Source organism: Podarcis melisellensis, assembly GCF_964234715.1.
Source record: "Podarcis melisellensis genome assembly, chromosome: 11".
In the NCBI taxonomy this organism is placed as follows: Eukaryota; Metazoa; Chordata; class Lepidosauria; order Squamata; family Lacertidae; genus Podarcis; species Podarcis melisellensis.
The window spans coordinates 11,671,781-11,699,767 of NC_138543.1; the positions used below are offsets into that span (position 1 = coordinate 11,671,781).

The following is a 27,987-nucleotide window of genomic DNA, read 5'->3' on the forward strand; positions in this document are numbered from 1 at the left end:
CTTCACTGGAGGAATCGGAAGGTAATGGGTCCATAATATTGATAAGGTGTATTGATACGACCCAGATAATACCATGTGCTGAAAGCACTTCTCTTCCTTGCACTCCGTTATTCGTATATAAACAATAAAACCATGCCAAGCAGCGTGGAAAAACTGGCTGTATTATTATGAACAACAGCCCATCACCCGCATTAGGAGACGCTAAACAGGCGCGACGCTTTCGGTAGAGCTACGCCGGCCTTTCCCCGTTGCCCCTGGTGTCATGGCGAAGGGTCACGCGAGCCGGGGTGCGGCTGCTGATTGGCCGCGGCCTCTCGGGTTCAACCCTCGCGTCGCGCGCCCGCCGCGTCTTTAGTGCGCGCCGCCGGGCCGGTGGTAGAAGGGCAGGGTGGAAGCCGCCGTTGGTGGGGCGTTGACCTTTTGTCGCCCCCCCCCCCCACCCGCGCCATGTCTTCAGAGAGGGAAGCGGGCAGCGAGGTAAGGCGGGGAAGCGGCGGCGGCGAGGCCGGGTCTGTGGAGAAGGGAAGGCGAAAGAGCGGCTCCCTCCAGCCTCCCCGCGCGCCGCGGCCGGTTGTTATGTAAACGGCGGCCGGAGAGGTCCTGGAAGGGGAAAGGCAAAGGCGCGCTCCATTCTGGTACCTGCTCTCGCTTAACGTGTGTCTCTATGGCTCAGGTCCTGGCAGGAGTCCTGAACAAACAAACAAAAAGGGGGGGGGATGCCCTTAAAAAAAAAAAAATCCCAATCACCCCGAAAGAAGTCTGTTTCTCTCTGCAGAAAGGAAAATGAGGGACAGCAACACCTGGAGTCCAAAACAAGCCTCCCCTCCCAAGTGGGGAGTGCTCAGGAAATAATAATAAGTTTGATATGGCATGTCTTCTGCTGCTGTCATCGGGAGAAGGCACTGCAAACTTTTTCCTCTCTTTTTTTGGAAGAAGTGCAATATTGAGTATATTGGGCAGAATTTTTTTAAAAGGACTACTCCCCCCCCCCAGGGTTTTAAGCCTTGCCTCTCTGCCCCCCCCCCCCAATGTCTTCTGCTTGCAACCACCATTCTCTTTTCAGGACACTACTGCTTTGTTTTTAGTGGTTGTGCAATAGGGAAAGGAGCACCTGTTGAATTTTTTTTTTACCAAACGCGCAAAATGCAAGTTTCACCTCCTGAACTGTTGTCGTCTTTGCAGGCAAGACGTCTGACAGGAGAGGGGAATGGCCGCAGCTTGTTTTAAGAATACTGGCTGCGTCGTATGTCCTGGTCATCAACTTATTGTTTTTATTTTATTTTATTTGTTTTTTATTTAATTTGTATACCACTCTTCTGAAGAACACAATATACAATATAAACTATTGTAGCACCTCGTGCACTTAAAATACATGTATAAAAACAGATCACCTTTCTTGATACGGTTACAGAAACCCAACATTACGGTTTGGCCAAATAGATTTGAACTAAACCAACTTGGTCAAGACTTTGTCAGTCATAAGGCTCTGGTTTGGGAAGCAGCTTTTGCTTCCTTCAGAAATTGCCTCTTTCCCAGGAAAAAAATTCTAGAAGTGTGACAGTTTTTGGTGCTAGTGCTTTCCTTCCAGTGCAGATATAGTTTACAAACACCGAAAGAGGATAAATGCTGTGGAGCAGAAAAATGGTAGCAAGAGACCTCCCACAGCTGCTGCTCTTTTCACTCCTCTATGCCACCCTAGGCTTTGCAAGCTAAGCCAAAATAGTTGGTTACTATTATTTGTTTGCATGTAATGTGTAATTTTGTCCAAATGCTTACTACTGTAGCATGGCCTAAGTTTTTAGAAGCAATCACCCATTTTGATAACTAGGATTTTGTTACAAATTTCGTGTCAGATTACGCCTAGTAGCTTCAAGGATTACAAATTATTTTTGCTTTGCTAGAGATGCATGTTCCCATGGGGAGAAGTAGTAAAATCTTGTTCTTCACATGGAATTTGATAGGTTGTGCATACACTCCAGCGTAACTCTTGACCATGTGTGCTTTGCAGAATCGCTTCAAATATTTTCCTTTTCTGAATGCAGTTAATCAAAATTTTTCACTCAGATTGGAGTAGAAGTGTCCTGTTTTTACCTGTTTAAATGATACGATAGAAACAAATGAACAATTTGCAGTTTTGCTTTGAAATCAAGCGTGAAAGCTTAATCTTGACTAATTTAGTTTCACTTTGCTGGGGAACAGCTAGATTGGGGCCATTCCATATCTCTGTCCGTAGTAAGGAAGGCGAGTAGTAGAACACTTATATTGCATGCAGAAAATCCCTGATTCAATAGCTGTTATTTCCAGGTAAGGCTCGGAACTATTTTTGCTTGAAGCAGCTGCCTCCTGGCAGTGTGTAGACAATATTGAACTGGATGGACCAATAATCTTGACTCTGTATGAAGTAGCTTTCCATATTTTAGCCATTATATAAACCTAAATTCTGTATAATTTAAACCATAGCATTACCTTAATGGTAATAGTGGGAAACCTGTGGCTTCCAGAGGTTGTTGGACTTTAGGATCCAGCAGTCCCAACCACTATGCCCAGTGTTTGGGGATGATGCCAGTTGGAGTCTAGCAACATTGGGAAGCCACAAGTTCACCCTATATATGGGTGGTATATATATTGGGTGTGGTGAGCAGGTGCTGCTTTACAAAGTTTTGTAAAATCTGTGATTCTAATATATTTTTTGGCTGTAGAATCTGAACACTAGTTCCTGATGTAATAATACAAATAGGTCAGGCACATATAATGTGTCCAGTAAACTCGGCATTTGTGCAACAATATGTACACGGTTTCTATTTCTCTTCTATTATATTAGGGTACGTTTGCCAAAATTCTTGTCAACCATCTTTTCAATGAGCTGCAGAACACAACTATTCATATTATGGACGAAACCTCTAGGCTTGTTTTCAACTAAGTCCTACTCAAAGTAGACCCATTGAAATTCAAGAGCCCAAGTTAGTAATGGCCATTGGCTTCAACGGGCCCACTCTTGAGTAGGTCTAGCATTTAATACTACCCTTAGTGTCCAGTTGTCACTCTTGTTTCAAATGCAAGTACAACCACCAGAGGGTTTCAGTCAACAGACTTTTGACTGTCAGCTGAATGCTTTCTTTTCTCTGATTCTTGTAGGGCCAGTGCAGATGTAATGCTAGTTGGTCATTAATTAGAGTGATGGTATTGGGAGTGGGAAGCAGGCTCTTCTTCTTCGTTTTCATACTTCTCTGTACTTCCCTTTTCCCAGCTTTAGCATTATTTCACACCAAGAAGCTGAACCTGGGTAAAGGCATGTGTGTGTCTAAGAGAGAAATTCTTGCATGAGAGGGGAAAAGTTGGGGCCAGAGGGTGCACATGAGCCTGAAGCCTGCTTCTAGTCTCCTAATCATTCTTAATAGCTAAACCAGCATTGTGTCTGTATTGCCTGCCTATAGTGTATTTTCTGCAGCTGCAGAGATTAGTTTCCACCCCCCCCCCTTATAAATGCAAAGTTGAGATGTTGCATGTGCTGCAGCCAGATACACTCAGAGTTTTTACATTAAAAAGTGAAATGAAACTTCTGTTCTTGAAGCAGCAGTTTGCTTAAGCACTAAAATTCTTGGTGCATTTTTCAGTGTTCTGTTACAGATTTAATTTTTGCCTACTCGTTTTGGTTGAGCAGAAGAAGAAGGCACCAGCTTTTCCTTCTTGTGTGACAGTTTGGTTCACATAGATGGGGCTTTTCACTTATTTTGGTTAATCTCCAAGTGCATGTAGCCAAAACCCATTTTGTTTCTCAGGGCATCAAGTTATCAGCAGAGGTCAAACCGTTTGTCCCCAAATATGCGGCAGTAACAGTGGCATGGTCAGAACCCTCAGAAGCATGTGTCTTTCCTACATACTATGGTACATGCTACCCATATGTTCAAGAGCCACCAGTGGATAAGTATGTACCCTTCTACGTCTCATTTCTTGGGGGACTGTTAACATACCTAAGTCTTTAATTTAGATGCCTTAGCTGTTTGGCAAGTTAAGTGCATTTTGGTCATTAATTGGGTAAGCTCATTCAATGTTTTAGGCCACAACATTGAACCCACCTCTCACGGGACACATTTCAAAGACGATGGTGACTTTGGGCTTTTGATCCCTAAACATTTGTTCTATTACATGTGGAATTACTGTAACTGGGATTTTGCTCTCAAAGCCATCTCTTTGCTGCTTTGTGGGAAGGTTTTAAACTGTCCTTATTGTTTTTGGGTATACATATTGGGGGTTTGTTCTGGCAACTTTTTTCAGTAATCTAAAATCCGCATATTAGCAATCATATATTTCCTCAACCTCGGCTCTCCAGATGTTTCGAGACTACAGTTCCTATCATCCTTGACCACTGGTCCTGCTAGCTAGGGATGATGGGAGTTGTAGGTTAAAAACATCTGGAGGGCCAAGGTTGAGAAAGCCTGGTCTAATGCTACTAAGGATGTGTAGGGGGTTGACTTATTTGAACAAATTAAATCAATTGCAGTACTTTCCCCAAGAACGGACCCCAAAACACAGTGTATTGGTTAGCAATCATACCATGCTCTTTGGTGGGGTGTAGAATCATGTTACCTTATAAATGGGGTTATTTGTCTGTGTGATAGAAGTCCCAGCCCACTACAGCCCCTAAGGCTTGCATACCTGGGAGGTGTATCATAAGTTCTACAGTGGTCATATGGCTACCATGCTTTTCTTTGATATTTACCTAAAGCTCTAAAGGCTCAGAATGCAGTGTGCTCTTTTGCAACATGGTGCTCTAAATTGTGTGTGATTAAGATATAGCTTCAAGTACTTGGGATGGTGGGGAGCTAATTGACTTTCATTGGAAGCAATGGAGCTTCTTGGGGATTTCTAATTTTTTTCCATTAAAAAAATATAGTCTACCATTTAATCACCATAGGCAAAATCATGCTCTTTTAAAAGTTAATTATTGTGAAAGGGGAACAGTTCCCTGACCCACCCCAGGACATATTTTTGAAGGGCACTGGAGACTTCTTGGGAGAAGGAGAATCTGCAAAAAAAAATCTTTCTAGCTCTTCCGTAATTAGTTGGCTCCTGCCAACCAAGCAGTTCAAAAGCATGCAGTGCAAGTAGAGAAATAGGTACCGCTCCAGCGGGAAGGTAAACGGCGTTTCCGTGCGCTGCTCTGGTTCGCCAGAAGCAGCTTAGTCATGCTGGCCACATGACCCGGAAGCTGTACGCCGGCTCCCTTGGCCAGTAAAGCGAGATGAGCACCACAACCTCAGAGTCATCCACAACTGGACCTAACGGTCCGGGGTCCCTTTACCTTTTTACTGGCACAGCATCACTAAGATCAGCAATAGGATATCACCTTTTGAATATAATGTACACCTTTTCATTATATTATTGCTTGCCGCTTAGGGAAGCAGTTCCATACCCTAAATTTGATGCATGCCCCTCTGATTTCAACAGATCAGCCTTACACCACATATTTTGAACACTACCATTTTATGGTTACTGTTTCTCAAAGGGTTGCTTGGGCTGCAATCCAAACGCCTGGTTGGCTGTGACTGGAGCAGCACCAGTCAGCGCAGAAAGTGGGAAAGGAAATATTGCCCCTTCCCTGTACCAGCTCCCAAGATGACACAGTGAAGAAACCTAGAGCACACCTATTGCCATCATGTGATGGGCAGCAGGGCTGGCCCCCGGAACCACTATCCTCCTTCTCCCCAGCCCCATTTTGTGGGTTTGTGCTGATCGCCGCCAGCTTCTGCCCAGCTTTCAGGTGACTGCATGAAGTTCCGTGATGGCAGGACTTCATTCCCCCACCTCCATGGGTGGTGGGGAAGCTGTCAGAGCTGAGCAGAGGGAGATTTTCACCCCCTCCAAGGCAGATTTGGGGTACCCGTGTTAGTAAAATAAATTGGTTATTATGCTTATGGCTTAAATAGAAATTGTTTTGTAATCATATGATAAATTCTGTTACAGCCCAAGCATTAGTTTTCATTCTATTTTTCCTTGCAAACCTTGTCATGTTTGTCATGTGTCCAACTAAAAAAATCATAATATGTTTATTTAATTTAGACAACAGACACATACTCAAGATGCGCCCTGGGATACTGCCACCTCTCATTCTCAATATCGATCTCAGAGCCTTATGGGATGTAGTTCGCTTGGGGAGTATACCAGTTCTCCTTATTCAGTTAATGCTGCACCAAATGTATATGCAGTTACCAACTTTCAGTGTCCGAACAACAGCCCTAAGCTTTACAGCTCTTTGAAACAGGACAGAGACTCTGCCAAACAAACTCCTCATATCCGAAAAGACGCTGCAGCTTTTTGCCAGGTAAGTGAAGACAGCCTAGTAGATAACACCTTTCTGTCTTGCTACAGCTTGTATTGAAGGGACAGGATACCCAAATCCTGTCTGTCAAATCACCCCAGGCTTCAATCATCACCCCAGGCCTCAAGCAGGCTTCTTTAGCGCTCCATTTTCAAAGAGGTGGAGTACTCCCCCCCCCAGCATTTCCCCACCCCCCCACAATGGGTCTTTCAGCTTTCATTGGTCCCTGCCAGTGCCTGTGGCTACTAGGGATCTGTGCGGGACCTTCAGTGACTGATCATAACTAGCTTCTGATTCTCTTTGTATTGGGAGTGAGTGGGTTGACTCTACCAAACAGCGGCCGCGGTCTCTACAGGTTAGATATACTGGCTAATATTATAGAGCTGAAACAAATTGTTAGCTGTTAAACTTCAGCGAAACATTCATAGCCCAGGTTTGTGTGCAACATGAGCAGCTCTGCAGATTCTAGTGGAACAGTCTGCTTGGGCACAAATGAAACCTTATCCAAGGCAGGGAGCAGCCTGCCCACCTTGCATTTGTCTAGCAAATACCCTGCCACAGAAACTTAGCCCTGTTGAAGTAGCAGGCCTGCGTTTTCCCTCTGCTACTCAACAGTTTGTGAGAAACATGAGCTTTATAAAATGCTCGGCAGCTAAAGCAAGAATTGGCTGTCATAATCAGCCCACGTTCCTAGTGTGCGTTTTGGAGAAAACTGCACTGGAAATGAAAAGTGGACCAGCAATTTATGAGGACGCCCTTCCTGCTTTGAATGATCTGCACTTCTCCATGGCACAACAGATGGGTTGGGGCGGTTTTTTAAGGGGTTACTGAAAGATATACGTAAGCTAGGACCACATGCCTAGAGGAACTAGACAAAGTTAGCTGAAACCCTGAATTTATCAGGAAATTCAATATTGGATAATAGCTAAGTGAAGCTTGTTGCAATGCTTCTTTGGATGTTTAATGCACCTCTAGTGACAACTTTAACATTATTTGTAGCTTGACTTTGAAAAGTGCAAAAAACAAATTGTACAGATAAAAAAAAATATTCCTTTTGCATTTGCTCTTGAGCAACAGATACCATTATGTACTACTTTTTAGTGTTTGTGTACTGAAATTCTGCTCTGATATAATTTGAAATATAGATCTAGTTACAGGTAGGTAGCCGTGTTGGTATGCCGTTTAAATTTTTTTTAAAAAAAAATCCTTGCAGTAGCACCTTAGAGACCAACTAAGTTTGTTATTGGTATGAGCTTTGTGCATGCACACAAAAGCTCATACCAATAATAAACTTAGTTGGTCTCTAAGGTGCTAACTGGAAGGAATTTTTTAAATTTTGTTTGGAATATAGATATAGACATAAAAAATTAAGCCCCTTTTAAAAAAGATTGAAAGGTGGTGTTATTATTTTGTACAGAGGCGCTCAAAAGACCATGAATCCAAATGGGAGAGTAAGAGATCTGATGGATCCACAGAGTGTTCACCTTACACAGCTCTGCATGGAAGAAATCCTATTAAAGCAGGTACTACGATAAGAATTGCAGTATTTTGCACATTGGTGTGAGTAGAAGTTCTGCAATTGCAGAAAAAGCCAGTGTATGATTTAGGGCAGTGATGGCGAACCTTTTGGAGACCAAGTTTCCAAACTGCAACCCAAAGCCCACTTATTTATCGCAAAGTGCCAACATGGCAATTTAACATGAATAATGAGGTTTTGGGACGCGGGTGGCGCTGTGGGTTAAACCACAGAGCCTAGAACTTGCCTCTATCGGGAAGCCAGATTCAGACCCAAAGTGGCATATTTCTGAAACTTGTACTGGATTAAAGTGCAAGACTTTTGCTAGTTTTGTAGCTTACCCCCCCCCCCCCATGAGTGTATCATTTTTACCCAGTTTGGTAGATAAACAGGTACCGCTTTATAGCGGGAAGGTAAACAGCGTTTTCGTGTGCTGCTCTGGTGCCGGTTCGCCAGAGCAGCTTCGTCACGCTGGCCACATGACCCGGAAGTGTCTGCGGACAGCGCTGGCTCCCGGCCTCTAGAGTGAGATGAACGCACAACCCTAGAGTCTGTCAAGACTGGCCCGTACGGGCAGGGGTACCTTTACCTTTCCTTTACTTACTGATTATATGTGGTTAAGATGTTGTTAACTTCATTATTTTATGCTTGTGCAATATTGTTAGCTGTTTTGTTCTCTCATTGGGATGTGAAGCAGGATCCAAGTATGAATGAGATAATACCGTATTTTTCGTTCTATAGGACGCACATTTTCCCCTCCAAAAATTAAGGGGAAATGTGTGTGCGTCCTATAGAGTGAATGCAGGCTGCGCCGCTAAGCCTAAAGCCAGAACAGGAAGACGGAGCACTGTGGAGCACTCCGTCTCGCTGCTCTAGCTTGGGGATGGCTGCGCGCACAGCCTCTCCAGGGCAGCGGGGTGCCTTCACCCCGCTGTCCTGCAGAAGCTAGCAAGGCTGTTCCCAAGCCAGAACAGCGAGACGGAGGGCTCCGTCTCGCTGCTCTAGCTTGGGGACGGCTGCGCGCAAAGCCTCTGCAGGGCAGCGGGGCGCTGCGCTCCAAAGGCTTCAGGGATCTTTGAGGCTGGCGGTGGGGGAAAGCAGCGCTTCCCCCCACCGCCAGCTCCACAAGCTCTGGTGAATGTACCTTGAACGCACCTTGTTTTAGAGGGGGAGAACAAGAAAAAAAAAATTTCCCTGTTCTCCCCCTCTTATGGTCCGGTGCATCCAATGGAGCGAAAAATACGGTAAATAACTTTTTTTTTTTGCTAAAATGCATTGTGTGTGATGTGTAATGATTACTAAAAGCAATAAACTATTTACATATCGTGGAGAAATACGTTACTTTGCATATAAACTCTCTTTTTTTCTTTTTCTTTTAAAGACAGGCCCATTAAAGCAGCGAATGGGAAGTTCAAGCAAATTCCAGCTGCTGAGTGTCTTCCGGAACCTGCATTTGAAATTACCCTCTCAGATTTTCCAAAATTGCAAGGCTTGGGAAGTAGTGATCTGCTGGATATTAAAAAATGTGCATGGGGGCCACTGGGCTCGGCTGAAGGAGATAAGCTGCCTCCGAAACCTCCAGGAAAACCGGCCGTTTCAGCTCTGATAACCAAAGAGGTTAGCTATTTCATAGGCTTAGATGCTGAATGATAGTGTGTTAATATGAAGCTACTTGCCTGAACAATGTATGCATGTTTAAAAATAGTGGGAAATATGCAAGAGTAAATAGACACTTTTTCTTTTCAGTATTATCACATCCTGTTACATGTTAGACTAGCTTTAGAACTGAAATCTTCACCTGTCAGTCAGATTTTCCTAAAGGCTATTTGTCCTATTAGTTTTGTAAGTCCTTGTTCTCCTTTTCTTAAAAAGGCAATCCTATATCTTTCTGAAGATCATTTCTCCCCTGTAGCATTAACAGATAATCTTCCGAAAGGTCATCAAGAATATTATTGTTCTGGTGACTTATATTTTATACCCAAGGAAGGAACAATAGAACTCAACAGGAAATCATTTTGGGCTACAGAGAGAGGTAGGCATGGTTAGACTTCCTAGGGTATAAAGGCACTTCATTTTCTTTCTTTTTTTAATCTTTAGATTTTGTACCTGTTTCTATAATTCCTGCAAATGGTGACTCATGGTACTATTTCTCCCTGCAGTAATTTCTGTAGTTCCCTCATGGTGAGATCAGTACATCTTGTGCACGAATCCAGTGTGGTTTATATTCCCTCTGCCAGGAGGCACTTAGCAAATGTTAAAAATCATCCTTGTCGAGTACATGTTGTTTGGGAAGCCCATAAACTATTGATCAAGCATTAATTCTAGTGTGTATAAGGGCAAGATGATGGCCATGTGAATCGGCCCCTTGTATAACAAAAGTTCAGCAACATATGGATAAAGTCAGGCTACGTCTTTCCTGCAAGGCAATTTTTATTGACTTGGTGAAATATAATAAACAAAGAAGGTAGTTCCATTTCTCTCCCCTTCCCCCCCCCCATTTTTTTTTCTGAAGATGAAATATGTCACAATTTTAAAGATGAGTTTCAGCTTTGGTAAATTGCTTGAAGAAAGCAAAGGTTTTCGCACCTCCACTGGAAGAACTTTTTATATCTTTTATTGATACTTGTAAGTTTAGGAGCCAAGGTAAAGAATTCGAATGTGAGCTCAGTTCCAGGAAGTTTAATACAAGTTTTGATCTTTTAACTGCTGCATGGATTGGATAGCGGGACACAGCAGGTTGCTGCCTTGCTTTTATGCTAAAGACTGAAATATTCACTTTAGGGAGAAACAACTCTGAAAAAGCATTTCCCAGCAAGACCGTTAAGTTCTTCATCTGATCCTGGAGGTAAGGGCTATCTGTAGTAATAAATATTTCTTTACTGTTGATATAGCATTCTGTTCATTTAAGGTCTAAAGTGCAAACTTCAACCTAAGCATGCTTTGAAAGGGTAGAGAAAAGGTATTGGCATGTATCCAGCTAAGTTCTAAGAAGATCCACTAAAATTAATGCACCTATGTTGGTCACACCCATGAATTTCAGTGGGTCTACTCTGAGTAGGACTTAGTTGGCAACAACCCTGTTATTCTGGCTGAAGAAAATCCTTTGGAGGTTACAGAGTATCTGGGCTGTTTTGAAGTAATTGTTTAAACATTTGTTTGAAGCGTGTCATACAAATCTTGGACCGAAGTACCGTATTTTTTGCTCTATAAGACTCACTTTTTCCCTCCTAAAAAGTAAGGGGAAATGTGTGTGTGCGTCTTATGGAGCGAATGCAGGCTGCGCAGCTATCCCAGAAGCCAGAACAGCAAGAGGGATTGCTGCTTTCACTGCGCAGCGATCCCTCTTGCTGTTCTGGCTTCTGAGATTCAGAATATTTTTTTTCTTGTTTTCCTCCTCCAAAAACTAGGTGCGTCTGGTGGTCTGGTGCATCTTATAGAGCGAAAAATACAGTATTTTTTTTTAGATTTCAGCACATAATACATCAAAGCAAAAGGGCCAATATTTTATCATTCAAATAGCTACATTAGAAAGATCAATATAGAATGTTGCTGTTTATTGTATATCTCTCAAAATTGCACCTTTTGTAATGGAAAAAACCCTGTGAACATTTGGCACAGCCCCACTAAAGATTTGTCTTTGTCTCATTCAGTGAAGAATTTGTTCTGTCTCACATCAGTTTCTCAGGTGTCCCCTTGGCCTGCTGTGTCTTGGGCCACGGTGCTGTCGCAAGCTCCCAAGAGAGTTGTTTCAACTCCAGCTACAGTTCCTGCCGGTAATAATTCTGGCAGTAAAGGAGAAGATGAGGTTCCCAAAGTTCGTAAGGTAGGATGATGGTTTTTCCAACCCAGTGTTCTGTTACTGTCTTTCGGAATAGCAGCTAACCAGAGTCCCGGACTCAACTCCCTAATGGATTTATTTGAAAAAATAATGTGTTGAGAGAAAATGGTCTTATGGGACAGAAAGAACAAACATCAATTCTCCCTTTCTCTTTTAAACCCTTAATTCGCTGTAGCACCCTTCATGTCCATTGGACTTCACACTTTCTCTTGAGTCAGTCACTTCTTAGAGGCTAAAGTTTCATATATATATATATATATATATATATATATATATATATATATATATATACACCTTTTTCCTCATTGCACTGTGCCTAGCCACTTTCCTGATAATTTCCAAAGGACTTGTATCTTAGTTCATGATCTTGCTCTGTGATCTTCTTCTGTCCTAGATTGTCTTCCAGCCTTTTAGTTAAAATCTCTTGCTCCAACTGTTCTTCCTTTTTAGCTCCTCTTTTTTAAACTCTTCACATTCCTCTTGCATTTACCCTTCTTACTATAATGTTTCTCCCACTTTGGGATGGAAAACAAGCTTCTGTTGACTCTTTTCTACCTTGTCTTATTTTTGTGTGTTTGGTTTCCTTTCGAATGTTCTTCAACATGCTATCTGATGCCTTAATTTGCTTTCTGTTTAGATAATTTTTAATCCGGATTCAATTCTTGTCGCTTCACTGAACCTGCTCTGACTCCTGTTGTTAATAATCTCTTGCTTCTCAAATCACGTGGCAGTTTTCTGTTCTTTTAGTTGATTTCTCTTCAGCTTTTCTGTTACTCTTCACAATGTTAACTGAGTTGAGTTTTGTGTGCAGTAAATATGGCGTGTAAATATATATGTATGACATATTTTTATATACAATTTCAGTGTATATATGTTAGTTTGCGGTATGGATGGATATGAGATTTAGAAAAGCCTTTGGCTATCTGCACTAAAGTTTATTACTCCCCTCTCCAGAAAGTCTCCTGGCCCTCTGGAGGTACTATTGATTGATTGATTGATTGATTGATTGATTGTATATCCCATTTTTTTTCCTCCAAGGAGGTCAAGATGGTGCACATGGATCTCCCTTTTTTCATTTAATCCCCACAACAACCCTGTGGTGTAGTTTAGGCCAAGAGGCAGCGACTGGGCCAAGTTCACCCAGTGAGCTTCATGGCTGAGTGGAGATTTGAACAATCTGAAACAGACAGTAACAAACAGACCTTAGGGAACAGAACAAAGATTTTGTGGACAGATAGATATATTAGGGGGTGTTTTCATATCCTATAATTCCAGATCAGAGGCTTATGAGAAAAAGATAGAGTTGTATTCCGTCAGCTTAATGTCTTAACTTTAGCTTTCATTGCTATGCGAGCTTGAGTGTAACTTTTCAAAATCCTGTATTGTTTTACTCATTTTGCAATAGTCAGAAACAAGAGAGAATGCTAATGACCATGAAGCTGAAGAAATGGCAGATAAGAAGAAGAAAAAGAAGAAGAAGAAAAAGAAAGAGAAAGTTCAGAGCCAAATCACTATAGTTCAAGAACCTCCAAGAATTGAGGTACCGAAGTTGGGTTTCTGGTTGCATCAAAAGCTTTGTGTATGGGCCATTAAGCAAACTGTGTATCAACCTGAAGTTGCAGATATTAAGGAGTACCTATGCTTAGTGATCAAACACAGTGTCTCTTTTTATCTATCAAATAGGACAGTGAAACATTTTGAAAGATTATCATAAGGTCAAACAAGTCTACCTTGGCTGTACTGCATTTAACAATCCATGTGGCATAATGCACTTCCAGATCACATTTTTTAAAAACCTGTATTTCAAGTGAGGATTAGTGGTGTGACCCCAAGGCTTCTCTCATGTCCCACCAACCCTTACCTACCATTGGCCATGATGGGTGGGCCTGGGGGGAGTTGGGTCCAACAACATCAGGAAAGCGCCACCCCTACACTAGTAGATCTGACTTAAGAGTTGAAAGTTGCTGTTTTCCTGTCTCCTCTGCTTTTAGATGGTAAACTTCACAGGGCAGAGATCTTTCGTCATCTTTCTGATTATTGTCTACAGTGCTGTGTATAGTGATAACCTTGTATAAATTACAGGCATTCGTAATTGTACTCTGCGTGTCATGATACAAGGACTCTCACGAGTCTGATAATCTTGAGTGATATACCTTAAGCATATTTTAACTTCTTTGGATCAGTACAATCCCCATCACAGACAGATAAACAAGTAAATTTGTCCACATAAGGATTTGTTTTTTCAATCTGAATGTGTGAATTCGGATTTTATGTTTGTTTGTTTGTTTTCACAAATAGTAACTTCTTCTGTGGCATTTTTGCACAAGTCGTTTAGCTTAGCAAGCTGTAGAAGCATTTCATGTAGTATCCTACAGCTGAAATGATTTGTGTTTGCACTGATCAGAAGCCCCAGCCAGAGATTATAACATTTTCACTTCCAGTGGGATAGGGAGAAACACATTTTTAATTGTTCAGTTGACAGAATGGGACTTGAAAGTGCTTAGCATCGGCTGGGTCATGCTCGTTGTTAATAATAATAATAATAATAATAAATAGTTATTGTAATTAAGAGTACTCAGCATATATATTTTGCTTTGTAACATTAAAAGCATTTCACATTCATTATCATATTGCACTCCTTACCATAACCCTGTATGGTAAGATAGCATTCATATATTCATATTACTGATAGTGTGAAGGTGCTCTAAGGTCACCTAGTAACTGCATGGCGAAGGAGAGGTTCAGAGTTTGGGAGTTCCTTATACTTAGAGCCTGGGGATATCGGCTGCAATCCTAACTCCATGGGCATGACAAGGACTTACTTCTGAGTAGACACGGTTAGGATTGCGCTATTACAGGGGTCGGCAAGGTTTACCCTGTCTGGGCCGGTTCACTCCAGCGGAGAACCCTCTATGGGCTGGACTGCATGTACACGGCCCTGATTTCCGGCATCTGAGCATGCTCAGACGCAATTTCCGGCATTGCAGAAGCAAGTCCCTGCACCATGCTGCCCCAGTTTAGCGCAGCGTGCGGGGACTTGCTGAGCAGGCAGCTCAGTTCGGGGGCAGCTTGGGAGCCGGTTAAATGACCCCTGTGGGCCGGTTATGGCCCATGGGCCTTAGGTTGCCTACCCCTGCGCTATTTGCTACTACAGTGGTATCTCAGACTAAGTACTTAATTCGTTCCGGAGGTCCGTTCTTAACCTGAAACTGTTCTTAACCTGAAGCACCACTTTAGCCAATGGGGCCTCCTGCTGCTGCCACACCGCCGGAGCACAATTTCTGTTCTCATCCTGAAGCAAAGTTCTTAACCCGAGGTACTATTTCTGGGTTAGTGGACTCTGTAACTTGAAGTGTATGTAACCTGAGGTACCACTGTATACTACACCAGCTCCCAAATACTGCAGGTTCTTTTTACACGTCGCAAATAATTCAGGGGTCGTATGTGGTTTTCCAGCAACTTCTCTCCCTCCCCCCTTTATCAATGAGAAGGGAGAAACATATTGATATAAAGTGTTTGATTTCTTTAAAAAAATAAAGATCTAGAACAGTGGTGGCGAGCCTATGGCACGCATGCCAGAGGGGGCACTCAGAGCCCTCTCGGGGGGCATGCGCACCGTTGCCCAAGTAGGGCCATAGCTAGGGGGTGAAACTGATGCTCCAGCACTGCAGGAGGCTCCTGGGCGCTTCCAGCATGGTCCCAGCGCTGCTAGGGCACCATTTTCACCCTTGGGGCTGCTCCGGGAAACTGCCGCTCCGTCCAAAGCCTGTGGGACCGCTGATCAAGTCACCAACCAAGCCCATCTGCCACCGCAACCAAACCTAACAGCTGCCCCTGGGCTGGTTCTGCCTCCCCGCCATCAAGCTCGGTTGTGCCTGACCCGCATTCCTGCTCTGCTCTCGGGTGCATTTAGCGCCATGGTAACCCTGGCAAGTGAGGGGCTGAGCAGGCGTCAACTTTTGATGCGCCAGGGCCTCCCGCCGGTCTGTTGTTCCTACTCGGGAGTAAGCTACCTTGAGTTCAGCAAGGTTAGACAAATTATCAGCATGCGTTCAACAGCAAAAAAATCACATTAATTGTTCCAAAGCATGCCAGATGCAAACTTTTACCTTGCAGTAACAAAATTGTATCACTGAAAACTCTATTACTGTGTTTTTCTTTTAAGACAAAAGATGTTAATGTGCGAGTTGTTTTTTCTAAACTAAAACCTCGGTATTCAGATTAAATTGCCGTGTTGGCACTTTGCGATAAGTAAGTGGGCTTTGGGTTGCAGTTTGGGCACTAAAAGGTTCGCCATCACTGATCTAGAATATGAAGGATGCACAGCAATGCTAGCACATCAAATAGTCCCAAGTGCCATACCTGTCAATGTTTTTCCTTTTTTAAGGGAAATTCCCTTATTCCGAATAGGATTCCTCACAAGAAAAGGGAAAAGTTGACAGCTATGCCGGGTGCTGAAGTGGGGAAGGCCACTTTTAATCTAAATTGTGTGTATGCTACAATGTGTAAACAACATGGTGTAATGTTGCCTAAATTAACACTTTATTTCCATTTCCTCAGGACGTTGAAGAATTTCCAAACTTAGCAGCTGCTACTGACAAAAAAACCAGGCACGCTCAAAAGCAGTTTTGTTCCACGCCACTTACCAAGGAGCACATTGAAGTAAGGCACCTTCAGTTACCTTGCACTTCTAGCCAACCTTCCCCATTTGTTTTACCTTATTGGCAATTCTTACTCTTCAGCCATTTCAGAACTCGGCAACTCTATCAAATTTTAGATTATGGCGTGGCATAATCTAGTGTGACTCGCAAGGGGGCGCGGAACGTGAGGGTGGCAAAACAAGTTCCCACATTTTAATGTTGAAATCTTTAAATTTCGTGTGTGGTGCTGCGGCTATTCTAGAGGAACTGAGATTTGAAATGTGAAGTCCTTACTGCTAGAGCTTGTTTTCTGCTGTAGAATCTGGCTACTGTCAAAGTCGTGGGCCTGTGCAGCAAAGAAACTCCAAAAATCTTCCTCTTGAGATATTTATCTGAGTGTAGCTTGCGCACACCTCTTTGTTCGTTCATAGCATTTGCCTTGTATTATTTTATTTTTGATGAAAAAATTCTTTATTGAAAGTCATTAATGTCAATACAGATTTAACTGCACACATACACATTATATACATGTATACATACATATATATATATATATATATATATATTCTTAAATTAGTTTAACTTAGAATGTTAATTTGACCTTCTAATTCCACTTAGATATCAGCTAAGCTAAAATCTTACAATGGTCCATAAAATAAAATAAAACAACAACAACAAACTGAAGTAAAATAAATATAGACTTCCCATCATTTCCCGATATAGTTGACATTTGTGATTTTGAATGTACTTATAATTATTACCTTACATTTAATATACTTTCTTACAACCTAGCGTACCAATTTCCCTTTATTTCTTAATATTTTATGTACACATTTGTCTTGTATTTCTGTACTTTAAAGGGAAGAACAAGGGAATTTGGGTTTGAGTCTCACGTTGGTTCTCCTCAAAATGAATTGGTAGCTCCCAATTCAGACACGTCATTGGCAAGAAAAGCTCACAAGCAAGTGCCGCCTACTCCAACAGACAAAAGGAAAATGCAGGTAAAATTGTTCTTTCCACATTACGTTATTATTATTATTATTATTATTATTATTATTATTATTATTATTATTATTTATTTTTACCCCGCCCATCTGGCTGAGTTTCCCCAGCCACTCTGGGCGGCTCCCAATCAAGTGTTAAAAACAGTACAGCGTTAAATATTAAAAACTTCCCTGAACAGGGCTGCCTTAAGATGTCTTCTGAATGTCAGGTAGTTGTTTATCTCTTTGACATCTGATGGGAGGACGTTCCACAGGGCGGGCGCCACCACCGAGAAGGCCCTCTCTGGTTCCCTGTAACCTCACTTCTCGCAATGAGGGAACCTCCAGAAGGGCGGTTGGCTCGCTTCAAAACAAAAGTAATATTTATGAATTAAGTATGTGCACGTAAATTTTACTCACTAGATAAAATGCAAGACCAAAGGGGATGAAATGTGTTTCCCTTTCTTCTCCTGCAGCAAACACCCAAGAGCAGTGGAAAGAAGAGTCAGGATCCTGTGCAGCTCGATTTGGGAGGGATGCTGGCTGCTTTAGAACAAAAACAATATTCAGAAAAATCAAAACCGTCCAAGCCTGTGGTGCTTTCAGGTAGAAGTTTTGAGACTGCTTTCGTTGTATGATGCTTTTTCAGAGTCCTTTTTTTATTTTTACAATGGCTATCTCCTGAGGTAGGCTAAACGTTGCAAGAATTCACTACAGTGGAAAAGGTCCGGCAGAATGAAAGAGAAGCCAGCTTTGTGAAGTAAAATAAAAAAGATGAACTGCAATTTCCTGAACACACTGATGTCTAGGAGAGATTACTGGAAGTATAACGATTTCTCTTCAGCTGTTTCTCAGGTGGTGGTTTTTATTTATGAAGATTAAGGATGGTCAGTTTTCTACAGGGTTTTTTTTTTTGTAATTCAATAGCTGGGAGAGAGAGTATTATCAAAATGATTGGCTATAAATAGATAACTGTCAAATTTTACATGCTATACTTTGAAAGCCTTAGTCTGGAGTCCAAGTCCACATTTCAAAGTAATAGCCTATCTTTTGAAGGAAGGTTTTACTCATCCGGCATCTAAGAAAGTCGAACTACAATACAAAGTACAGTGGTACCTCAGGTTAAGTACTTAATTCGTTCCGGAGGTCCGTTCTTAACCTGAAACTGTTCTTAACCTGAAGCACCATTTTAGCTAATGGGGCCTTCTGCTGCCGCCGCACCGCCAGAGCCCGATTTCTGTTCTCATCCTGAAGCAAAGTTCTTAACCTGAAGCACTATTTCTGGGTTAGCAGAGTCTGTAACCTGAAGCGTATGTAACCTGAGGTACCACTGTATGCTGCAGAAGCTCCCATTGCTAATCACAGTCTGTGTAATAGCACATAAAGTTATGTTGATTGAAATTCTTTACCGTTGCTTTCCAAAAGTGGTGGGGAAATAGTGCTTAAAGTGTTATGGATTTTTCAGTATTCACAGAATTAGATTGCTATCAGTATAGAAATTGTCAAAAGATGGCATGCATCTATGTGGAGGATAAAACAGCTGTTAAATCAGCAAAGGGTTTGCTTGTACCATGCAAGTTGTCCACAATAAATCATGTCAGACTTTGTTCACAGATCTGAAGTGCTCTTTGGGAAATAATAAATACAGCAGATGTCTCCACTGAGATAAAGTGCTAATGTTTAATGATTCCTCTAAGTATTATGTCCATGCAATGCAACTACAAAACTGCTTTGCTTGCAATAAGTGATATCAAAGATTGGGCTTAAGCACATTCTGGAAGGAGAGCAACACATGGGTGAAAGAAATTCCAAGATAATTTAGTAGCATTTGTCCAGAAAGAATTCTAAACCAGACTGTTTACTACTGAATACTTTCAGTAACATCAAAAGCTGTTATACTGACTCAGACCATTGATCTAGCTAGCTGACACTGACTGGCAGCGATTCTCCAGAGTTTCAGACATTTGCTGCCCTATTTGGGACCTTTTGCATGCAAAATAGATGATCTGCCACTGAGCTTTCCCGAGTATTCGCCATATTGTACTGTATTTTCCGTTTCCGTGCGCTGCTCTGGTTTGCCAGAAGCGGCTTAGTCATGCTGGTCACATGACCCGGAAGCTGTACGCCGGCTCCTTCGGCCAGTAAAACGAGATGAGCGCTGCAACCCCAGAGTCGTCCGCGACTGGACCTAATGGTCAGGGGTCCCTTTACCTTTACTGTATTTTTCAGATACATAAATAAGAACTGCTTGTTTTATTTAAAGGTTATAGTAGATTTAAGTAATGAGGTACAGTGGTACCTCGGGTTAAGTACTTAATTTGTTCCAGAGGTCCATACTTAACATGAAACTGTTCTTAACCTGAAGCACCACTTTAGCTAATGGGGCCTCCTGCTGCTGCTGCGCCACCGGAGCACAATTTCTGTTCCCATCCTGAAGCAAAGTTCTTAACCTGAAGCACTATTTCTGGGTTAGCGGAGTCTGTAACCTGAAGCATATGTAACCCGAGGTACCACTGTATTTTACAAAAATGCAGCATTCACAGTACAGACCTGTTGAAATTGAAAGCCACACTGACGAAGCTAAGCACACTTTGTAATGTGCTGAATCAGGAAAGGAATGCATTCTTTATATGTATACCTGGGTGTCTGTGTAGCTTGTGTGCTGAGCTGAGTGCGAAAACCAAGTTATGCTCCAGTCCTAAACATATTTGTTCAGTAGAGTCCCAACTGATACTGATTGTGCTTGCTTCCAGTTAAGTATGGATTTCAGACTTGGCCATTGTCACCTGATAGCAGGTTTGCTTTCATTTTAGTTGGTAGCGCAGTAACATTGCATTCCAAGGAACCCGTGACGGTAACGAAAAGTCAGCAATTAAACCAAGGGAAGACCCCACACAACCCGTTGGACTCAAGTGCGCCCTTGGTTAAGAAGGGAAAGCAGAGAGAGGTCCCTAAAGCGAAGAAGCCAACGTCACTCAAAAAGGTACAACATGCAATAATCCTTTATTAAAGTTTAGTGTAGCTGTTGCCTTTTCAAATTTAGCCAGACCGGTATTTCTTACTTTGGTTTGTGCCTGGCTATAACTTTGTCTTTTTTATAAAAAAAATAATAATAATGGGAAAAAGTGTGAAGTTCTTTCAGATTGTTGCTGTAGGAAAGGACCAACTAAACTACGTAATCTTATCTAATCCCAGAGGTGGGAGGGAAGTGAGCAGGTCTAATTTGGGGTTAATCCATTCCTTATAAGACTAGAACAGCCCAAAGGTGATTTGAAAGGGCAGCTTGCAGTGATTATATTAATGTTTTCTACACTAGCACTCTGATGCGACCCACCTTTCAGTCTGCCAGTAGAACCGTCATGTATTGCTTATATGAACTAGAACAAAATTTAAAAAGGAGAATATTTTAAGAGTGTTTCCATCAGTTTAATTTTTGAAAGAGGTCTCTCCCTAAATGGCTATAAGTGGAGATGCAGTTAGCAACTTGCCTGGTTTATCAGTGGCGTAAAGCAATTGCCGCAGGTAAGCAAATTGAATGATAACTCAAAATTGCCACACTCTTCAAATTAAATCAAGCCTTCTCCCAACTCCCATGGAAACGTAAACATTAAAGGCTGTAAAGTACATACATATGTGCTCAAAAAGTATTTCAGAAATAAAGAACTTTGTCTGGAAACTATATTGCAATGGAGTGTTTCCTTTTCAGATTATTTTGAAAGAGAGAGAACAGCGGAAACAGCAGCACCTTTTGGAACTGACGGCGATACCAAATGAGGGTGATGCTGTCCAGCAGGCTGCAAATTCTGAGATGACTGAGAATCAGACATTTTCTGAGGACACCAAAGCAGGTATCTCTTGAATCAGGGGTGCTGCTCGTTTTCATTTCTGACCACGGGGTGTCTAAGCATGGAAATGCTGCTTTTGCAAATTTATTCAGCAAGGGGTCTTAAAAATTGGTTTTTGGGTGTGAGGGATTCAAATCTGCGATTATTTTTGTGACCGGACAACATTTAGTTTGGTAAATCTATAATTATAAAGTGCATAAACTGCTCTCAGAAAACCAAATAATTTTATCTTATGAAAATGTCAGGTAATGCTATAAAAAAGAATAGTTTCTCCACATAAAACATACCCTACTAAGCCTACAACATTATCTTGTAATCATAAAATGATATTAGAAAGTAATGATATCCTTTAAGAATAAATTTAATCAACTAGTTTAATCAAGTATTGCTTTAATTAGTTCTTGGACATCAGCTGCCAACTTACTTCTTGGCCTCTGATGTAGCCGTTATGTTTCTCATGTGTATATAATTTAGCAAAGCTACATTATATTAATTTTGAATTCCCAAGTCATGTTACAACTTTTTAGCATCCATCATTTTTGGAATTCGAAAGTTGAAAAATTCAACACTCCATCTTGCTGAATAGCTGTTGCAGTAGTGTTTTCTGAGATGCAGCTGCCACAGTAATGTAAAATAAAGGTCAAAATGAGCTGCTTGCAATACATGGTAATTCAAACGATGATTTAGTGAGATGTGGACTCCTGCAGAGGAGATCACACCCACTGTTCTCCTCTCCTGTCCTTTTTACTGCTGCACTGAGCCTAGGTTTGGCTTAGCATGTTGTCTGAACCTCAGATTCATGGTAAAGCTAACTAACTACAAACTGTAACCAAGACCAAACCTGGGATTGTTCTTTACCCATTTTATTCTTTAAACCTCCAAAAGATTAACTGAGTATTCTTGTTTGGGACTGGGATTGAATTTCCTCCTGAACAAATGCCTTTTCAGAAGAAGTGGAAGTTTGAAATGGAAAGGTCTGCCAAGTCACAGGACACCTCTTCCTTTGTTTTGCCTTGTTCAGTTTATTTGCTCCAACATCCTATGGGAGATTTTGCCTGCCGTTGGCAGAAATAGCTGTCGAGACAGTTCTCTTCAATCCCTTTATTTCATGTATTGCTAATGATTTGCTTGTATGTTTTTAATATGCATTTTTAAGCCCTGTGGTCAAAACAGTGCATGTGACCCTATTTATCACTGGGGTAGCTCTCCAGCAATATTGAATAGTTTGTGTAGCTATTACAATTTTTTACTGCTAAAACTGACATTCTGCCTACTTTAAACTGCAAATCATAAATATGGAAGGCATGCCATGCTCTTTGTGGTCTAGCTGTTGTTTTTCCCTAAATCTAAAAGTTGCCTAAACTGTAAATGGATATCTGTAAAAACAGTGAAACTGCCCTAGGCCAGAGCCTTGTCTATCTTTTTTGCAGTTGTCCCTTCATATATGTTCAGGGCTTCTTTTTCTTCAGGGCTCTTAAGCACATTTATTTCACGCCATTTTCATCTTGACCCTGGGCTGAAACTGAAACAAGCTCCTAAGGTTTCTAATAGTGAACTGAAGTTCCTCTTCAACCAAAATAACCCCTTTTGTATTCAACTTTCCTTTGGATTCAGAAAGCGCAGATGAAGGCCCTACAGATCCTGCAATTGCAGCCCAAGATAGTTCAGACGTGTCACTGGAATGTACAGCACTGAGTGGATCCACGAATAATTCCCCTGTCCCAACACAGCTGAATTCCAACCTTCCCAAAATCCACAGCCGAAGGTTTAGAGAGTAAGTATTCTGGTGTTGGTCATGCCAATCCTGTCCATGCATTTTTGTTGTTGAGCTTAGTTTGAATGTGATATCCTAATGCAGGGGCTGGCAAACCTTTTCAGCAGGGGGCCGGTCCACTGTCCCTCAGACCTTGTGGGGGGCCGGACTATATTTTGGGGAAAAGAATGATGCAAGAGCAGCACGAGCCCCGGTGGCTACTTACCTGTGTCTTGTGAGCGGCAGGGGCTGGCGGCGGTGGAGAGACAATGAGTGTGGCACGCGAAAGGGCTCCAGAGAGGGGCTGCTTAAAATGGCGGCCGCTCTAGCGCTGCTGCTGCTGGCACCAACGAAGCCCAGCCCCCTTCCTCCTCTAGGCAGGGCAGGGTCCAGAAGGCAGTTGGGCCTAATCTGGCTTTGCCGACCCATGTCCTAATGTGTTTACATGAAGGCTTTTGACTCTTAGTCATACATGTATTTCTCGACCTTCAAATATCAAACTGTTGATATTTTCACCCCTCCCATTGACAGAATCTCCTGATCTGATGTTTTGAGAAAGGAGGGGGCAGAAACTGTTCTTCTACTCTTCCGTTCCTGCCTGACTGCCTGACTGTGTGTGTGGAGAGAGTCTTATCTATGTAGTGACTAGATGGCTGAGTGGGAGCCGTAACATTCATGCAAGCCAGTAGTTCTTTAGTTTGTAGTAGCTATTAGAAATAAAAGGAGTTATGCTTCACAGCTAGCTTCAGTGTTACTTAGTCTGCATGAGTCTGGTGCTCACAATGCACAGTTGTGAGTCCAGGGCACTGAGACCGGTTTTCCAGGATTGGAAGGTCTCTGAAAGTGCTCCAGTCGCCTAGCCCAGTCGGGGCAGAACCAGTTACTGAGCCCAGTCGCTGACATTGGTTGAAAGGTGTACTGACACAAACATGCTAATTACTTCTGGATATAGGGACACAGGTGGCGCTGTGGGTTAAAGCCTCAAGCGCCTAGGACTTGCTGATCGAAAGGTCGGCGGTTCGAATCCCTGCTGCGGGGTGCGCTCCCGCTGCTCGGTCCCAGCGCCTGCCAACCTAGCAGTTCGAAAGCACCTCCGGGTGCAAGTAGATAAATAGGGACCGCTTACCAGCGGGAAGGTAAACGGCGTTTCCGTGTGCAGCTCTGGCTCGCCAGAGCAGCGATGTCACACTGGCCATGTGACCCGGAAGTGTCTCCGGACAGCGCTGGCCCCTGGCCTCTTAAGTGAGATGGGCGCACAACCCCAGAGTCTGTCAAGACTGGCCCGTACGGGCAGGGGTACCTTTACCTTTTACCTATAGTTTGCTAATTTTTTGTGTGTGTGTCTTTGGATAGAGTGGATGAGAAAGAAAGGAACGTGGGGAGAATCAGACACTTGCCATAACACTGAAACAATTGGTTCTTTCTTTAGTTACTGCACCCAAGTACTCAGCAAAGAGGTTGACAGCTGCGTAACAGATCTCTTGAAAGAGTTGGTGCGCTTCCAAGACCGCCTTTATCAGAAAGACCCAGTCAAGGCCAAGACGAAGCGCCGGCTTGTTATGGGGCTCAGAGAAGTGCTGAAACACTTGAAGCTGAAAAAGCTGAAATGTGTCATCATCTCCCCCAACTGTGAAAGAATCCAGTCAAAGGGTGAGCCTTTCTATTAAAAGTATCGCTAACTGAAGCAAATGCAGATCAGATTTCCGGTGGAGGGGTGTAGCTGAAGGAACAAGCGATGCTGGTTTTCTCTTAAGATGTATCTGGGCGAATGAAGCCCTTTTGCCAGCAGTGATAATGAAATTGACCAGTTCTGATGCCTCCTCCTCCTTTTAATCCTCTATTTGTTTTACCCCAGGTGGGTTGGATGAGACTCTGCATCTCATCATTGACTCCGCTTGTGAACAGAACATCCCATTTGTGTTTGCTCTCAATCGCAAAGCTCTCGGGCGTTGCGTGAACAAAGCCGTGCCAGTCAGCGTGGTGGGGATTTTCAGTTACGATGGCGCTCAGGTGAGTTCTGCAAAAGCTGCCGTTGCACCCTGTTCTGCATTATACATTTCAGTTTAAATACAGTGGTACCTTGGTTCTCCAACTTAATATATTCCGGAAGTCCATTCCAAAACCAAGGTGCGCTTTCCCATAGAAAGTAATGCAAAACAGATTAATCCGTTCCAGACTTTTAAAAACAACCCCTAAAACAGCAATTTAACATGAATTTTACTATCTAACAAGACCATTGATCCATAAAATGAACAGTGTACTACAGTCGTACAATCAATCAGTAGCTGAACACACAGTCACAAAAACAAAACAAAAAGAGCCACAAAAACACAAAATAAATAGCAAAAACAGACAGACCTCAGCATAACACTCAAAACGGAAGTGTGGCACTCAAAACGGAGCACGTTTGGCTTCCGAAAAAAAGTTCGCAAACTGGAACACTTACTTCTGGGTTTGCAGTGTTTGGGTTCAGAGTTGTTTGAGTACCAAGGCGTTTGAGAACCAAGGTACCACTGTAGAAGCTTTTAAAGTCTTTGGCAGCTCATGCTGAAATGTTTAAAAATATTAACCATCCTTGTCTGGGAGTACTGTGTCCTTAAATCACCTTAGCCCTGCTGAGGTGTTCTATTTACTTTCATACTAGTGCCCTTCCCATCACCCTCCGCACGTTTGAGTGCAGTAACCTGAACAAATAGAGCTTAGGGGGAATCAACAAATAAATCCTCAACAACGTTCTGCTGCTGGGACCACTGAACAACAATTTTGGGATCTTTGATCTTCTCCTCTTTCAACATTAGTGTGAAATAAAATTGTGGAGCATGTTACCTTCTTGGGTTTGTGGAGAAAATGCTGAAAGCTTGGCGAAGCACTAACCCAAAATCCGATCTTAGTTTCTCGCTGCCTTTATACCCTAGGACTATTTTCACAAAATGGTGGAGCTGACAATGGAAGCGAGGCTGGCCTATAAGGAAATGATTGCGGCATTGCAGAAAGAGTCAGCTGAAGAAGAGAAGGAAAGTGACTCTGCAAACTTGAAAACCCTTTGTAGAGAGCCCAGTCCACTAGATGCTGGTGAAGTGCCCCTTCCAGAATCTGATGAGGATGTCCCAAATTACAGTGAGTTGTGTGTGCGCGTGATTTAATGTGGGCAGTCTTCTCTCTGGTATTAATCGGCCATCTTGACTGTTTGGAACAGGGGTCAGCAACCTTTTTCAGCTGTGGGCCGGTCCACCATCCCTCAGACCATGTGGGGGGCCGGACTATATTTTTTTTGGGGGGGGGAATGAACAAATTCCTGTGCCCCACAAATAACCCAGAGATGCATTTTCAATAAAAGGACACAATCTATTCATGTAAAAACACGCCGATTCTTGGACTGTCTGCGGGCCGGAGAGAGAAGGCGACTGGGCCGCATCCAGCCCCCAGGCCTTAGGTTGCCTACCCCTGGTTTGGAACATGAATGGTCTGACACAAGTCTTTAATTTCTGGTCTTTCTTGATTTGTTAGATATGCTGGTGCTAACTTTGCTCACTTCAAAAAAAAGGAACAATCTCACGTCCATGTGTGTTGCCTTTTGTGCTGCCGAGTACAGTGACTTCGGCCACATAAATATGAGTGGCTGCCCCCAACCAGTCTCTTCTGGCTATGAAATTGCTATGACAAGGCCTCTTGGGGTGGGTGACCAGCACAGTGTGCAGGGAGTTCTATGATACCCATATGCAAAGGAGCGTGTGTGAGAGGGAAATAGAAAATGGTGTTGGCCTGTCTGGGGAAACCAAACCTCACAAGCAAAACAAGCGTTGCTTTGTCCATCTCAGTTGTTGTATTGAAGGCTGGCATTATGGTAAACACTCTCAGGCCTGCCAACCTTCTTGCCCATCCATCATCTTTGGGTACCAAACTTAATCAACATTGTAGGATCTCCCTGCAGAAATCTACCTCAGTTCCAAGCTACCTCCAGCTGAGAACGTGATTTCTTTGCACCTGCTGTCAGTGATTCTTTGGGTTTTCTTCATACGGGTCGAAATATTTTTATTCTATCGTTTTGCTGCATTTGACCAGTCACGGGAAATATTGATGCGATAGCAACCACCATGTTTATTTTGCGGATGCCAAACATCACTTTGTGAGAGCATCGCACTTCCTCTACAACAGGATTAATCCTTCACTGATCTTTCCGGAGTTCTGGGGCTCAGAGTGCTGAGCCACTGAGCTACCGTGCGATTGTTTTCAGATGGAGCCCTGCCAGTCTGACTGTTGCTTGTCTGTGTCTCGGAGAGTGAAAGCGAGCTGTTCCTTTCTCTTGTGTCACGGAACATATGGGGCTGTTCATCTCGCTTTGCTGCCCTCTACAGTTTCCAGTCTTAGCTGCATTCTCTTTTCTGATGAACTTTGCTTCAAACGATAGATTCGACTGGGCATTATAAAAGTTTGTGTGACCTAGAGCTCTCTAGCTTATGTTTTCTTTCATAGAAGAGCATAACTAAAAGCAATACAAAATAGATAACTGACAGCTGACAACAAATTAAGCAAAGCTCTTATCGCATGGAGCCTCTGTCCTTCCCCTTCTTTAAACCTGGCCCAGTTCCTCCGCCTAGATTATCTTGTTTCCTGTGTAAGGAGGCTAATCCTTGAGTCCTTGAATTATCAAGCGTTTGGGGATCTCAGTGCCTGGTAAAGCAATTTGAAGGTTTAAAGTGTGTATGAAAGCATTTCCAAATGCAGTTTTCTCAAGGCTGTGGTGCAAACAAAGCATTGCATCCCCATAGCTGTCCTTGCATTTGTTAGTCTGAAAAAAGATGTAACGCTAACCTTCATACATTCTTTTTCCTAGTTAAAATCTGGAAGCGGAAGCTTGAAGAGGAGTATAACCCATACACACTGGAGCTGGAAAAATAGTCAACTTCTGAAATGTTGACCTTGGGTTTTGAAGAACCTCAGTAAATCAAGACTACCTTATTTGGCCTTATTTGACTTTTTCTTTAATTCAAAAAAATTAAGTGTATGTATATATAGATATGTAAATAACTAAATTATCTATGATTAATTATCCAAACAATATGGCTTATAATGTTAAAAAATTGTCTTATGAT

At 42.6% G+C, this 27,987-nt stretch overlaps 1 protein-coding gene across 1 annotated transcript; it reads left to right on the plus strand.

Moving 5' to 3' along the window:
• The first annotated feature begins 312 nt into the window (after positions 1-312).
• On the plus strand, positions 313-27,853 carry SECISBP2 (SECIS binding protein 2). Its single transcript, XM_081930502.1, has 18 exons — positions 313-477; positions 3,780-3,925; positions 6,061-6,322; positions 7,737-7,842; positions 9,217-9,452; positions 10,617-10,680; positions 11,513-11,658; positions 13,079-13,213; positions 16,234-16,335; positions 17,174-17,314; positions 17,773-17,902; positions 20,110-20,279; positions 21,003-21,144; positions 22,756-22,915; positions 24,324-24,544; positions 24,750-24,904; positions 25,810-26,011; positions 27,729-27,853. The coding sequence occupies exons 1-18, from the start codon at positions 448-450 to the stop codon at positions 27,791-27,793; spliced, it is 2,613 nt and encodes an 870-aa protein (XP_081786628.1). The 5' UTR covers positions 313-447; the 3' UTR covers positions 27,794-27,853.
• Positions 27,854-27,987: the final 134 nt, after the last annotated feature.